Here is a 16,768-nt window from a genome sequence, read left to right as displayed (position 1 = left end):
AAAATTCATATAATATGGTGCTACTTAACTTAAATTAATACTTTAACTACAAAACTTCTTGTCCTCCCCAAAAGTTCTCACTGCTCTAATTCTCGCTCTAGACTGAAAATCAATGAACTCTCCCATAACCTGTAAACCCCAATCTCCTGTTATATGGTTTATTTAAATGGAACATTGCTTTCATAGGCATACATGCTGAGAGAGGAATCAATACATTACTGAGCAGAATAGAAATCCATCATTTATTTACTATAGCCAGGTCTTTTCATTTCTTCACAAGTAAACTGCCTGCAAAGTTATTCTAAGGAAAAGAAGGGAACAAGTTCTGTAATAGGAGACTTGAGTCTCATTCAATGTGAAGGGAATGGCCACCAAGTGCAAAGTATTTGTTATGAGGAACAAACGGATATGCTTGTAAACACTGACGATGTCTGTACAAACGTTGCCTTTTTTGCTTTCATTCTTTATAATTTTTGAAACTCTGTAGGGCTCATTTACAATGAGCAAAGCGCAATTTCGAGTGCAATAGCCATGTTTTTTCCCCCAATATTAAAAAATATAAGTTTGCAGCCTCATGGACCAATATGTTTTGGAAAGAAATAAGAAGAAAAGTGACATGAATAAGAACAAAGTCACATTTCAATATGTAATATTCTTTATAAGAGTGTAAGATTAACCTTAAAGGGAAACTGTCATGGGAAAAAAAAAATTCAAAAATTTTTTGGCCACCTAGCAGCCAAACAAAAGAACAATGGGAAGGTAACCAGATAACAGCTCCCTAACACAAGATAACAGCTGCCTGGTAGATCTAAGAACAACACTCAATAGTAAAAACCCATGTCCCACTGAGACACATTCAGTTACATTGAGAAGGAAAAACAGCAGCCTGCCAGAAAGCATTTCTCTCCTAAAGTGCAGGCACAAGTCACATGACCAGGGGCAGCTGGGAAATTGACAAAATGTCTAGCCCCATGTCAGATTTCAAAATTGAATATAAAAAAATCTGTTTGTTCTTTTGAGAAATGGATTTCAGTGCAGAATTCTGCTGGAGTAGCACTATTAACTGATGTGTTTTGAAAAAAACATGTTTTCCATGACAGGATCCCTTTAAATGGGTTGTTCACCTTTAAACTAACTTTTAAGCCTGCCATAGACGCAAAGATCTGATCGTATGAATCGGGCTGACGATAATATTTCTGCATGTATTGCCGATCATGCGATTTTCAGAGGGAGACTGTCACTAGATTTGGTCGGACATAACTTTCATGCGATTGCTGTCAGGGGCAGAACATCGGCTGATCTGTTCTTTTGTACTTTATTTAATCTGAATGGTTAGTGGTAGGAGAGGAGATGGGGAAGTCCGATATTACGAAGATTCGTACGATCGGTTCTTTGCATCTATGGCCAGCTTTAGTTTGACACAGAGAGTGATATTCTGAGACAATTTGCAATTGTTTTTTATTTTGTATTAATTTGTGTTTTTGGAGTTATTTAGCTTTATATTCAGCAACTGTTCAATTAGCATTTTAAGCAATCAGGTAGCTAGGGTCCAAATTACCCTAGCAACCATGCATTGATTTGAATAAGAGACAGGAATATGAATAGGAGAGGCCTGAATAGAAAGAGGAGTAATAAAAAGCAATAACAATACATTTGTAGCTCAACGGAAGATTTGTTTTTTAGATGGGGTCAGTGACCCCAATTTGAAAGCTGGAGTCAGAAGAAGAAGGCAAATAATTCACAAACTATAAAAAAGAAATAATAGAGACAATTGAAAAAATTCTTAGAATAAGCCATTCTATAACATACTAAAAGTTAGCTTAAAGGGGCCTGTCACCCGCACACAAAAAGCTGTATAATAAAAGTCCTTTTCAAATTAAAATCCAATTTCTAGCTGTTGTAAGCTCATTTAAAAATCTCAGCTGTCAATCAAATATTGTCTGCCCCTCCTCTATGCCTTAGGCATAGAGGCGGGGCAGACAATTACTTTCACTTTTCATTCAGCACTTCCTAGATGTCACTGCTCTCCCCACATTCCCCCTGTTCTCTTCACTGTTTAATTGTGTAACAGGGCATGGGGATGTACATCAGGTCCCCCATTCTGGTGCACAAACAAGATTCTGAGATGATACAAGGCTTGTCTTAATAACGGTGTCCACAAAATGGCTCCTGCCTGCTTGTTATAATTATGAATTCCCAGACTAAAGGAAACAAGATTCAAATAATTGATATGGTGTAATTAAAGTTTATTTTGCTTGACTATTGTGATAAAATAGATTTTTTTTGGGTGACGGGTCCCCTTTAAAGGTGAAGCACCCCCTTTAATTACATGAGGGTTTTTATTATTAGGGCTTTGGGCATTAACAGTACAGGCTATTTAAATAATGCTTCATAGTGACATAAATAAGTAGAGTTTGGTATTGATGGCTCATTAGTAGAAGAACTGACATTGTAACTCAGGGTGTGTTCTTGTGTTGCAGGGGGAAGACTGGACGTATGTAAATCCAATGTGGAAAACGATTTGACTACAACACCAGTTTCATACAAGGCCCCTCCGACCCTGAGCTTGGAATCTGAATATTGGCAAACATTACTGAAAGTAAAATACTGTGAATATGTCTCTAAGCAAATGCAAGCGAGAAACAATTATCCAAAAAGCCATCTTGTTAAATTGTATATATAAATTTATAAATATAAATCGATATGCTTTCTGTGTAACAACGTAAGGGTATAAATATGGTGTATATACACAATTACAGACACCGTGTTAATTACCTTTTTTTTGAGTTTTTAATTTACCAAAAAGATTGTATCAGAATGCACTTCTGTGTATAGATTTCCGCTCAGACGTTACAACAAAGCACAACTATGGTGCAAATCGGAGCAGGTAATCAGCAAACCGTGACATGCATTTGGGATGGGGAATTATTATTCTTTATGGCATATATCAGGAAAGAGCTTCTCATTGCAGTGATTGGGTTGATTGTTAGTGATATATATATATATATATATGTCATTGCTAAAGCCTTAGATCTTCCAGCACTTGCCATGCTAAATAGACTGACGGCTGCACCTAGTGCTTAGCATTGCTGTCACTTACATCACTTGTCTCATTCCATTCATCTCACAGTATACAACATCTTATCATCAGCAAGACAAGCGCTTGCTCCCAGATACATTCTCTTCTTTGGGAAATCAAAGCTCCTGTCTTGATCTCATTATCATTTTCGCCATGACTATCTGTTATTCTTTGTTAAGTATGTTGATTTCTTAAAGGAGTAGTTCTCTTTCCAAACACTTCTTCCAGTTCCAGTTTTCCAGTACATCACTCATAAATTAATTGAGATCTTTCCAAGACCGAATTTAAATTTTCATTGTCCATGTTTCCCAGAAGCAGAAGGAGGGAGGGGGTTGCCTTCTCTCTAGATTTTGATATATTCATTAATACATTTGCCTGCAGCCCCTACTGAACATGCTCCAGGAGATTTACTAAAGTCAGCTGTTACCGTCGACAGGGACAGGCCAAGGTATTTTGGCACCCTAGGCAAGGGATTCAATCAGTGCCCCCCCCCACCCGGCCCTACGTTATCCTTTTCCATCTTACCATTCATACTGCCCCCTGTACCTGTGCCAGCAGCCATTATGTTGCCCCATGTACCTGGGCCAGGGCCTATCATATTACCCCTATTTGTACCTGTGCCAACGGCAGTCAATCACTCAGATTACCCACAAACCCCTAATCTGTACCTGTGCCAGCATAAAACAAGACATCCATCATAGTGTTACCCCCAGTCTGTAATTATGCCAGCAGCAACCAAAAAAATCCATCATATTGCCCCTAATTTGTACCTGTGCCAGCAGAAGCCAAAAATCCATTATAATGCCCCAAACATCTGTGTACCTGTGCCAGCAGCTATCATATTACCCCCATTTGTACATGTGCCATCAGCAGCCAATCCTTTATATTGCCCCCAATCTGTACCTGTGCCTGCAGGAGCCAAAAATCCACCATATTGCCCACAAATATGTAGCTGTGCCAGCAGCAGCCAAGAGGGAGGTGGGGAGTGCCCACAGTACAAATCAAGGGCAAGAGGGGGTTGGAATAGGCGGTTTATAAAATTAAAAAACTATTAAAGGCCAATCAAACCAGGGTTTAAAAAAAAGAAAACAAAATCTCCCTAAAAGTGCGCCCCCCATCATGATTGCGCCCTAGGCAGCCGCCTACTCTGCCTACCCCTAGTTCCGGCCCTGACCGTCGATACATTAGTTGCTGCAATTTCTCTGATGCTGCTGAGAAATGTCTCAACTAGTGTAGCAACCTGTCTTGTTGAGCTGGTACACCCAGACGAAGATTACCAATCTGAAAACTTGAATCATATTCGATTTGAATTATACAAAACTCAATTTGAGTTTTTCCCCCTGAAAAAAACTTGAATGTCAGGAAGGTTACAAACTTCTTTGTTTGATAAAAAAATTCTTAGATATACCATGACTTTATCTTTGATAAATCTCTAAAAGCGAATTCAAATTTTTTTTAAAAAATCAAATCGAGTTTGGATATTTCCCTAGTCAAATTGACCGTTTTGGCCATAATTTTTTTTTTAGAAAATTCTAATTTTCAATTTGACCCTTAATAAATCTGGCCCCTTTGATAAATCTCGAAATTCAAATTGAGTTTGGATAATTCCCTAGATAAATTTCACAGTTTTGGCCATAAAAAAAAATTAGACAATTCGAATTTTCAATTTGACCCTTACTAAATCTGCCACCTATTGTCACCCATATACAATGCTGTTTTGGCACCTCTCCCTGGAAGTTTTAATAACACCTCATAGCTACAATCAAGACTTTGCCTCCATGAGGTCTCCGACTAATGAGACTGTGCTGATTGCAGCAAGATTTGAATTATACAAAACTTGATTCAAGTTTTTTCTCCAAAAAAAATTTGAATTTCAGGAAGGCTACAAACATCTTTGTTTAAGAACAAATTCTGACAAATGTGACAGTTTTGACCATAAAATAATTCTGAAAATTAGAAATTTCAATTCGACCATTAAAGGGCAAGTAAAGGCAAAAATTTAAAATCCCATTTTTACTTTCTTTAATGAAAAAGAAACCTATCTCAAATATACTTAATTAAAAAATGTGTACCGTTTTTATAAGAAACCTGACTGTATGCAGTGAAATTCTCCCTTCATTTACTGCTGTGGATAGGAATTGTCAGACGGTCCCTAAATGCTCTGCAGTGAAACAATCATACTTATGAACAGCAGGGGGCCCCCGCCTTACTTCCCAGCCATGCAGAACTCAAGCAGCTTTGTTTGTTTCCCTGTAGAGCAGTCGGCGACTGTGTAGAGATTTGTATTGGATTTTATTTTTGCCTTTACATCCCCTTTGTATTAAATCCACATTAGATTACATGACAACACAGGACCCAGTGCAGTCTGTATATTCTGATTATTAATCAGTCTTGTTGTATCAGCCTCTGGCAGATATTATTTGACCACACTGAGCATGTGTATAGTCTTGGTCTGTCTTGCAATGACGTTTAACAACGTTACAAGATGGTGACCCCCTGTGGCCAACTTTGAAAGCATAAATCATTTGTTTGATTAGGCTTCAGTAAGTTCATGTTTATATTTAGTATACAAAATACTGCATTTCTAGCCTTATTCTATTTTAGACTTTAATAAATGTGCCCCCTTTGATAAATCTCGAAATTTGAATTCGAATTTTTAAAAAAAATTCAAATCAAGTTTGCATAATTTCCTAGTCGAATTTGACAGTTTTGGCCATAAATAAAAAAAAATAGAAAATTCGAAATTTCAATTCTACCCTTAATAAATCTGCCCCCTATTGTCAGCCACATGCTCTCCTTGGACGGTTTAATAACACCTCATAGTTCCAATCATGCTAATACCATCAACATCTTGCCTCCGTGAGGTCTCTGACCCCATGCTTGTTTTACTAAACAGATTATGCTAATTGGAGTAAGATTACGGGGTAAATAGCCAGAAATATTTATGTACAGGTCTGAATTGAGAAAGCCAGATGACTAGCGAAACTCCTTCAAGGAAAGAAATACAGCCAGTTGATTTGACTTATTACTATAGATATACCATGACTTGGATGAATGAGAATATTCACAGACACAACTGCATGGTTTGGAAGGAGAACTTCCCCTTTAAAGGGCTACTGCTATCCATAAATAAGACATAAGCTTGGATCGCATTTGCAGTTCATTGGTGTATGTCAAACAGCTGCTCTCTGAGTCGCAAAAACGACCTGAAGTTTTCATTATTACTGGCTGAATACATTCAGTCGTGCAGCAGGACGCTAGTGCAGCTATAAAGCATTTCCCAGTTCTGTTCCTAAACAATTCCAATGAAAATAAAGCTGTGAATTACTTGTGCATATCAGCTGGGCAGAGCATGGTAAGACTGACAATGATGCATGCAGCCTCACAGCGTAAATATCTTAACATAGCAGAATATAAATATGACAGCCAGGACTTACAGCTGCAGGGATCAGAATGCAAGCTGTTTTGGGTGCTTTACCAGGTTGCAAATGCAGAGCCATACAAATCATTGGGTTAGTCCAGTTTTGATTCTCTCTCATGTTGAAAGATGTTATCCCAAAAGCTGGAGGCTTGCAAGGCCCTCATTCCTGGACTACCATCACCATCAGATGTCCCACCAACCACTATGGAAGCTTTCAAAAATGTTCTAAACTATCCATTATTGATCACTCACAAGTTTGCACCAGTATCTGCAGGATGAACCAGACAATCAATCCTCATAACTATTGCTCACAGTGGAACAATGACACTGCCTTTTCAGCCAAGTTCTTACGTCCTATTAGTTGTTCATGTCCTGAAGACCTGGATGAGTGTCCCCTGCCATGCGTTGTATGAATATTTCGTTGTTTCTTTTATTTTAGAGATGATATAAAATGATGCAAGAAAATCATTTGTGCTCAGAGTGATCTTGCTATTCACAATCAATAAAAGGAATTTTGAATGAGATATCTGGTGCTGTGGCTGTGTCAACATGATTTAGGGTTTTAAATAATAAAAGCAATATATAGATGTAAAATAACTTAAAAGACTCTGAATTTTGGGGGTTAACTTGTTCACAAACACTGGGCAAATTTGTACTTGGCTAGTGAGCCATTGCAACCAGTCAATGATTAGCTTTGTTCAGCTAGCTGCAGGTAAAACAATGAAAGCAAACATTTGATTGGCTGCCATGGGTTACTTCCAAAGTATACAACTCATGGGGAAAGGTTTACAAGCAACATTCAGTTTTTCTGTGATTTTTCTTTTACTGTTTGATGAACATCAGATGCAGTACACAAACCCCACCGAGGGGACATAATTACATATATTCCAGTGTTGCAGAAAAAGCAAAAAAAAAAGAAATCATGTCATTTGGCTTTTTGTGCTCACTCTGTAAATAAGTATATATCTGTTTAAAAAAATGAAAAGGGTTTTGTAAGATGGAACAGCTTGAATTGCATTGTCACCTTTGTTTAACGGTGACGGGAAAATAAGGCTCCATGTGTTTTTGGAGCTTTTACAAAGAGGCTACGGCTTCTAATCAAGTATGTTATTTAAAAGCTGAGAACTCATGAAATGTAGCGTTTTTGGGTCTTTTCACTATTAATAAGGCTTTTATCTGTTGAATAAAAAGAAGAAGAAGAAAATGGCTTTTGTAAGAGAAAACAGCTTGAGTTGCATTCTCCCTTCATTTCGTAGGTGTTGATGAGAAAATAAGATTCTTTGCTGTTACAACTAGATTCAAAGCAAGGACAAAGTCCTGGAAATAAAAGGTTTCATTCTCAGGAAACACGTTGTTTAAATTGTGGGTTTAACTGAGGAAATGTAGAATGTATTTACAGATTCTCACACACACAATGTTTTTCAGTTTGGGAGCTTACCCCATTTATTACATCACCTAAAGTATCAACGTTTCGGGGGGGGGGGGGGTGGGTACAAGAATTAGGATAGGGTTTGGCCAGGCAGAAGGATTCGGTCAGTTATTTCAGGGTTGTATCCATAACCTCAAGTGGCTTGGAAACAAGTGATGTTAATGCCATAGCAAGTTTTCCAGGTATGTGTATCTTCATGTGAAATAGATAGAGGAGGCTTGTTCTACTCCCTATAATGTCCCTTCTTTAACATTTGCATTTAGATTTGGGCCAATCATGTTCAGCTGCCAGTGATCCACCTCAGACCAAATATATCCGGACACTTTGGCCAATAGTTGAGGAAACCGCTTAGAACAGCAGTGGCTCTGGGTTTCAGTCTTGGCAGACATACTTGTTTTTATAAATACAGGTATGGGACCTGTTATCCAGAATGATCGGGACTTAGGGTTTTCCGGATAACAGATCTTTCCATAATTTGGATCTCCCTCCCTTAAAGGAACAGTAACACCAACAAATTTAAGTAATTCAATTATAATGTAGGATTTCCCTGCACTGGTAAAAGCTTTGTGTTTGCTTCAGAAACACTGCTATAGTTCGTTTTATATAGTTATTTATACAAGCTGCTGTGTAGCCATGGGGACAGCCATTCAAAGCACAGGTTACATAGCAAATACCAGATGCACTCTGTAGAATACCATTGTATTCTATTACAGAGCTTATTGGTTATCTGCTAAGTAGGCTTCTCCTTTTTATAGCTTGAATGGCTGCCCCCTTGGCTACACAGCAGCTTAATTATATAAACTATATGACTATGACGATTTTCATTCATCCCGGTCATGGTATATCTAGTATAGGTAAATCTAAAAACAACTGGTCTCAGCAAGTCCAGTTGTTTTTAGATTTACCTATACTAGATATATAAACTATCGTTGTCTTTCTGAAGCAAACATGTAACTTTTACCAATGCATAGCAATAGTACATTACATTTTAATTACTTTAAAATACTATTATTTTTTTTGGTGTTACTGTTCCTTTAAGTCAGGGGTGCCCAAAAGATAGATCAGGATCTACCAGTTCTACCGTTAGCTGGTGATCAGTAGATCTGAAGGCACTGATGTCTAAATCATCCTTCTGTCTTATTCTTTTCATTCAGATATGTATCATAATAATATAATAATAATACATTATAAAGTATTACATTCTTAAATATAGCAATATAACTTATGTAGATCATAATGGGACAACATCACTAAGGGGCCCATTTACTTTGCTCGAGTGAAGGAATAGAGGAAAAAAAACTTTGAATTTCGAATGGTTTTTTTGGCTACTTCGACCATCGAATGGGCTACTTCGACCTTCGGCTACGACTTCGAATCGAACGATTCAAACTAAAAATCGTTCGACTATTCAACCATTCGATAGTCGAAGTACTGTCTCTTTAAAAAAAGCTTCAAACCCCTAGTTCGCCATCTAAAACCTACCGAAGTCAATGTTAGCCTATGGGGAAGGTCCCCATAGGCTTTCTAAGTATTTTTTGGTCGAAGAAAAATCATTCAATCAATGGATTAAAATCGTTCGAATCAAATGATTCAAAGGATTTAATCGAACGAATTGCAGTATATCCTTCAACTTCGATATTCGAAGTCGAAGGATTTCAATTCGGCAGGGTTAATTAACCCTCGATATTCGACCTTAAGTAAATTTGCCCCTAAAAGTAGATGTTGGGCACTCCTGCTTGAAGTCTACTAGAAAATCATGTAAACATTAAATAAACCCAATAGGGTTCCAATAAGGATTAATTATATCTTAGTTTGGATCAAGTATAAGGTACTGTTTTATTATTATAGAGAAAAAGGAAATAATTTTTTACAATTTGGATTATTTGGATAAAATGGAGTCTATGGGAGATGGTCTTTCTGTAATTTAGCATATATGTCATATAAAATAGGTTAAATACAGGGAGAACAACAACACAAGTCTGGTTATACAGAACAAACCAAATTTTGCATCTTATTTAGGTAAGAATACAGTTTCGCATGAGCTCATTGCTTCACATCAGAAAAAATACTGGAATGTCATTCTGTCAATACTGTGTCTGGTTGAAGTTTAGTTTCTACTGTTCTGGTTTGTTCTATGTCAGCCCTGTAGCTTGTACAATGTGTGGATACAATATATTCAAACTCTGCTGGTTTCGCTAGAGAAAATTATGGAAGCCTTTGTAATAATGAGATATGCAGTTTTCTTCCTGAAAAACAAGTGTAGAACATGGAAATGACACTTTCCTCTCAAGGAAGTTCCCTGTGCTCAAGATCTGTCAGGATGGGGTGAAACTGCCATTGCTGATGTGTTGGAATATCCGGTTACATCGCTTTGCCAGTAGTGATGTCATCAGATGGACTGGTGGAAATTAATGAAGGGGTTTAGGCCCTGATAAAAGCTGATGACAGACTGAGTTGGCAGCTTATTGGCCCATATGTGGGGCCATCCAACGGGTGTTCCCGATTGATACCTGGCGAAAGTTGGGCAGATGCCGATCGGGCAAAGTAAAAAATCCCTTTGGATCTTTTTGATGATGCGTTCCCGCGATCTGACAGACCATTTGGGGGTCTTCCTTTTGGGGCCCCTATATGCCACGTGCTTGGGTTCACCTTTACATATTGGGCATCAAACTGTTCAGAGGTCCCTAAGTTTTCATATTTGGGGTGATTTATCTTGATACCTAAAAGTATGTGGGTAATACGATGCTGCAGGGTAGAAATTTTGAGGTGATTTTTGGAAATGTCACCAAAATCACCAAATTTAGGAATGGTTTGCGACTTGGTACTTTGGAGTACAAAGACATGCGTACCCAATTTAGATTCGTGGGAATGTGTACTTTCCGAAAATATATGGTTTTCTGGGTGAACTTACTTTTTTCAACCTTTGCCCCCCCCCCAAAACAATGTAAATGTGTTGATTTTGCAGTAACTGCAGAAGATTTTCTTTAGTATCAAACACACATACTGTACCTATAGTAGATCTTGCTTAGAAAGTGATTACTTATAACCCAGCATTATCAACCAAACATCAGCAGCATTGACAACTGTTCTTATGTGCCATGGAAGCAAATTGATTAGACCGAAATAATGCAAATTTGCAAAAATCATGTAATTCATTTATACAGAAAAGCACACATTTATGGTCAACTATAGTTTTGCAGATATATATTAAAAGTGCTAATCATTCTGGGCCTGACTCCTGCCCCCCCAACCTATTGTAACACCCCTGAATATCTAGAATGCAAAGACAGACAATCATCTCTTTTTAGTAAACAATGTTTTGTATATTTAATTACAAGGGTTGTTCCCCTTTATATTAACTCTTATGGAGAAAGTGATATTTTAAGACAATTTTCAATTGGTCTTGGTGGTTTTAAATTTAAATTAAAAAAAAAATAATAAAAAAAATATATATATATATCTATATTTATATATCTATACCTGTTTCTGTTCAGCGGCTCTCCAGTTTGGAATTTCAACAGCTATTTGGTTGCTATGGCCCAATTCACCATAGCAACCAGGCAGTGGTTTGAATGAGAGACTGGGAGATGGATAGGAGAAGGGCGGATTAGAAAGGAAGTAATAAAATAACATTAATATTTTAGCCTCAGTTTCAGTTTCTTGACTTTCAGAGACAGTAAAGCCCATTTGACAGTTGGAACGAGATTTAAAAGAAAGCCGAAAACGACAAAAAAATTAAAATATGAGTTGTTAGTATGTTAAAGGTAAAGTAAACTTTGTTTTGCACTGTGAGAACAATTTGGGCAGTTACACATGATATTCCAATACTATTTTAAAATAAACTAATTGGCCCCTGTCTGAGTACATTTTAATGCCAAAAAGTTGTTTCTGTCCTGTCCCCAATTTTAACTTTTTCTAGGAATGTCCCATTATAATCACAAGAACATCATGGCTGGCCAGAAAAGTCTCAACCCAACTGCCATTTGTCCTTATTTGTCCTGCCAAACATCAATAAAATTCCACCTATAGAGCAAATGTCTTATAGGGCTTGAGTCACAATTAATGCTTATGTTTGCGCAGGTTTTCTAATTGTGCAGCATGTACGTTGTATGATGAAATAGTGTCTGACCCCAAATAAAAACAAACGCTCTGTAAGGCTGCTAAGGTGAGGTCATTTGTGTTACATTGTTTCAATAGTCAGACTCAGAGGTGCAGACAATAGAATATGAGCAGAGAGAAACCAATTGCAGTAGCAAGATATATAAAGGAGGGTTTACCTTTACATTATCTTTTATTGTTTATTTGTTATAGAATGGCTAATTACTGTATAAGCAATTGCAATTGGTCTTAATTGTTTATTTGTTATAGTTTCTGAATTGTTTACCTTCTTCTTCTGACTCTTTCCAGCATTCAAATGGGGGTCACTGACTCCACCTAAAAACAAATGCTCTGTAAGGCTACACATGTATTGTTATTGCTACTTTTAATGCATGGACCCTAGCAAATAGATTGCAGAAACTGCAAACTGTAGATCAGCTGAATAAAAAGCTAAATAACAACAAATAATAAAACATGCATATAAATAACAACAATAAACAACTACAACTAATAAAAAATAAAAAACAATTGCAAATTGTCTCAGAATATTACTCTCCACATCATACTAAAAGTTAGCTCAATGGTGAACAACCGCTTTAAAGAAGATTAATTCTGATGCTAATTGCACTGGTTTCTATGCTGTCATGTAGTAATTATCTGTATTAATTACTAATCAGACTTAAATTTCTATTCTAGGTGTACTGTATATTTTGAGTCAGTCCTTAAGCTCAGTAAGTGACAGCAGCACAGAGCTGTATAAAAGAAGATGGGGAGCTACTGGGGCATCTTTGGAGACACATCTTTACTGCTAAAGGGCTGTGGTTGCCTTGGGCTGGTGCAGGAGTCAAAAACATTTCCAGCTACTTCTTTAGTTAAGCTTTAGTTCTCCTTTAATGTTTATTAGGAAATTACGTAGGGAATTGTATTATGTTTCAATATGCACACCTTTATCAGGGGAGTTGACAGAGAATACATTGAATGAAGGAAGGAAGGTTGAAAATCACAACAAGGTTCTACTATTTCTCTACAAAAACAAAGCACACTTTCATTCAGCCAGCACTCCCCTTTTAATTGATTTTGTAACATTTTAGGGGCATTTCTTGGATGTGTTTAGTTTACCTAGGAAAATTATGGATAGTTCTCTTTCAAGAAAACCTGAGCTTTCTAAATCTTGTGAATTTTCACTTCCGGAACAAGATTTAGAGTTCTAAATAAGAAAAAATGCAATTTTTCATTTTATAGGGATTTATACCATAAAATTATTTTATTTGTTGTACAACAATTCAACTGATTTGGAAAGCCTCAAGTGTCAAGAACAGTGGCTAACCGTGTCTTTTTTCTCCTGTTTCTATAAACATTTGACAATTACCTCAAAACCTTCACTGTAAGTTTGTATCTCCCACAGAGCATTTATTTCCATAGAAAAACATTTATTTTTGGAAAGTACACATAGGGGCAGATTTATCAATGGTCGAAGTGAATTCAAGGGAATTATCGAAGTAAAAAAATTCGAAGTAATTTTTTGGATATTTCGACCATCGAATAGGATACTACGACTTCGAATTTACTTCAAATCGAAGTAAAAATCGTTCAAATATACGACCATCCGATAATCAAAGTACTGTCTCTTTAAAAAAAACTTTTACTTCAATACTTCGCCAAATTAAACCTGCCGAAGTGCTATGTTAGCCTATGGGGACCTTCTACAACCATTTTCTAAGTCTTCACACATTGAAGTAAAACCGTTCGTACATTAAAATCGGCAAATTTAGTGAAAAATACTTCGACTTGTTGCCTTGGGGCTGTGGAACAAGCGGGTCGTGAGGGAGAGGATTTCAAAGCAAGAAGTGCAGCAGAGCTTAGCATTCACTTTAATCATTTACAAATTATCTCATTCTCTTTTATGTGTGTGTCCCAACTTTTTTGAAAAAAGGGGTTGTGTATTTATTGTTGTCCCATAGAAATATCATAATGTGTAACAAATGGAAGGCAATATCTGGTCTCATCACCTCTGGAAGCAAAGACAAAGCAGTTGGGTGAATTGGGCTTTTGTTTTAACTCATCTAGGAGAAGGGTCAATATCTGTGACCCCCTTCTTCTTCATCATCATCATAGTTCTCTGGATACTCTAGTTGTTTTTAAATACCATACAAACTGCATTATATTATTTGCATATTTCTCAATATGCTAGTTGGCACCACAACAGGCAGTGAACAAAAATAAATTGTAATATATATATATATATATATATATATATATATATATATATATATATATATATATATATATATATATATATAAAATATTTAGCAGTTAATTCTACCTATTCAGGAGAGATCATATTTATGCCATGAGTCTAAGAGAACATGCAACTTTAATTAATACCCAAGTATATAAAGCATGATGTTTGCCAAGAAAATAGAATCAATAATAAATTCACTTTTAAAAGCTTCAGAGTGCCTTGTCGTTTAATGCTCAAAACCTGGGATTGTTCAACCTGATATGGTACCAAATTTATCAAGAGTATTAAAGGGGTGGTTCACCTTTAAGTTAACTTTTAGTATGTTACAAAATGGCTAATTTTAAGCAACTTTTCAATTGGCCTTCAGTTTTTTTATTCAATTTATTTGCCTTCTTCTGACCATTTCCAGCTTTCAAATGGGGGTCACTGATCCCATTTAACAAAACAAATGCTCTGTAAGGCAAATGTATTTGTATTGCTACTTTGTATTACCCTAGCGACCTCACTGCTGAAATTATAAACTGGAGTTTTGCTTCCAATAAGGATTAAACATTAGGATCATGTACAAGGTACTGTTTTATTAATACAGAAAAAAAAAAAAAATAAGTCATTTTAAAAAAAAAATTTAATTACATGATTAAAATGGAGTCCATTGGAGATGAGCTTTTCTGTAATTCAGAGCTTTCCGGATGATGTGTTTCCAGGTAATGGATCCCATACCTGCACTTTAAATTCTCTTTTGTAATGCTGTGAGCTGCAGCTCTAGACATGTCAGGACTCTCCGTAAATAAAATGATACATAACTTGGGGGGGGGGGGAACAAAATCAGCTGTTTCCAGGCTTACAAAAGATTGGTAAGAGCACATTTCTCCATTCTCCGACTTTAAATTTTCTGAAAACATTTGTGTATTTTTGTACATTTGTAATTTAAAGGCATTAGATCTTAAAGGAAAACTATACCCCCAAAATGAATACTTAAGCAACAGATAGTTCATATCATATTAAGTGGCATATTAAAGAATCTTATTAAACTGGAATATATATTTAAGTAAATATTGCCCTTTTACATCTCTTGCCTTGAGCCACCATTTCTTGATGGTCTGTATGCTGCCTCAGAGATCACCTGACCAGAAATACTACAACACTAAGGGGCCGATTCATGAAGCTCGAGTGAAGGATTCGAATTAAAAAAACTTCGAATTTCGAAGTGTTTTTTGGGCTACTTCGACCATCGAATGGGCTACTTCGACCACTACTTCGACTTCGAATCGAACGATTCGAACTAAAAATCGTTCGACTATTCGACCATTCGATAGTCAAAGTACTGTCTCTTTAAGAAAAACTTCGACCCCCTACTTTGGCAGCTAAAAGCTACCGAAGTCAATGTTAGCCTATGGGGAAGGTCCCCATAGGCTTGCCTGAGATTTTTTGATCGAAGGACATTCCTTCGATCGTTGGATTAAAATCCTTCGAATCGTTCGATTCGAAGGATTTAATCGTTCGATCGAAGGAATAATCCTTCGATCGCAGGATTTGCGCTAAATCATTCGACTTCGATATTCGAAGTCAAACTATTTTAGTTCCTAGTCGAATATCGAGGGTTAATTAACCCTCGATATTCGACCCTTCATACATCTGCCCCTTACTGTAACAGGAAGAAGTGTGGAAGCAAAAGACACAACTCTGTCTGTTAATTGGCTCATGTGACCTAACATGTATGGTTTGTTGGTATGTTTTGTGAGTACAGTGAATCCTACGATCCCAGGGGGCGGCCCTTATTTTTTAAAATGGCAATTTTCTATTTATGATTACCCAATGGCACATACTACTAGAAAAGTATATTATTATGAAAATGGTTTATTTACATGAAGCAGGATTTTACATATGAGCTGTTTTATGCAATATCTTTTTATAGAGACCTACATTGTTTGGGGGGTATAGTTTTCCTTTAAGTATCCCGTTACAGAATAGGAATTGTGCAGAATTTCAGGCTTATGTTGTCCTGTGGGGGGGGGGGGGGGGGGGAAGGTTTTCTACGTAAATACAGTTTCCCCTCAGGGAAAAGTATAAAATGGCAAAGGTTGGCATTTCATTTTGGGAAAACTGGCAGGAGCGAGTTAAAGGGCAAGTTTCCCCTTCACCGCTTTCAAACTGTACACAACAAAAAATTCCTTAATTAGTTTCTAATTTTCTAACTTTATGTATAAATGTAGGTTTCAATGTTGAATTAATTTTGTTACTCCCATTCTTCTGTATAAGGCAGGTCTGCATCTGTGAAGATTTGGTCCATTAGTTAATTAATTATCTCAGAAACATAAGAAATAAATGGCAGCAACTAATGTTATCAAATTATTATTAACCCACTAAACATCGGTTATCTTTTCTCTAGTTTCAGTATTATGGGAGGTTGGTAAAGCAAACCTTCTTCATGTATTCGAATAATTCCCCATAATTCAAAGGGGTAAACTTGACGCCAAATAAAATAAACACAGCAACACA

General features: G+C 36.7%; 1 protein-coding gene across 1 annotated transcript in view; it reads left to right on the top strand.

The window, feature by feature from the left end:
• Positions 1-2,758, top strand: part of osbpl10.L (oxysterol binding protein like 10 L homeolog) — a 193,081-nt gene extending 190,323 nt beyond the window's left edge. Inside the window, exon 12 of the mRNA XM_018267474.2 lies at positions 2,481-2,758. Coding sequence (XP_018122963.1) covers positions 2,481-2,525 — 45 coding nt within the window. The 3' untranslated portion in view covers positions 2,526-2,758. The remainder of the gene's footprint in view (positions 1-2,480) is intronic.
• The last annotated feature ends 14,010 nt before the right edge of the window (positions 2,759-16,768 follow it).

This window comes from Xenopus laevis, chromosome 6L, assembly GCF_017654675.1.
Source record: "Xenopus laevis strain J_2021 chromosome 6L, Xenopus_laevis_v10.1, whole genome shotgun sequence".
NCBI classification, from domain to species: Eukaryota; Metazoa; Chordata; class Amphibia; order Anura; family Pipidae; genus Xenopus; species Xenopus laevis.
The sequence above is the reverse complement of the archived record's forward strand: the minus strand, read 5'-3'. Positions and strand labels throughout refer to the sequence as shown.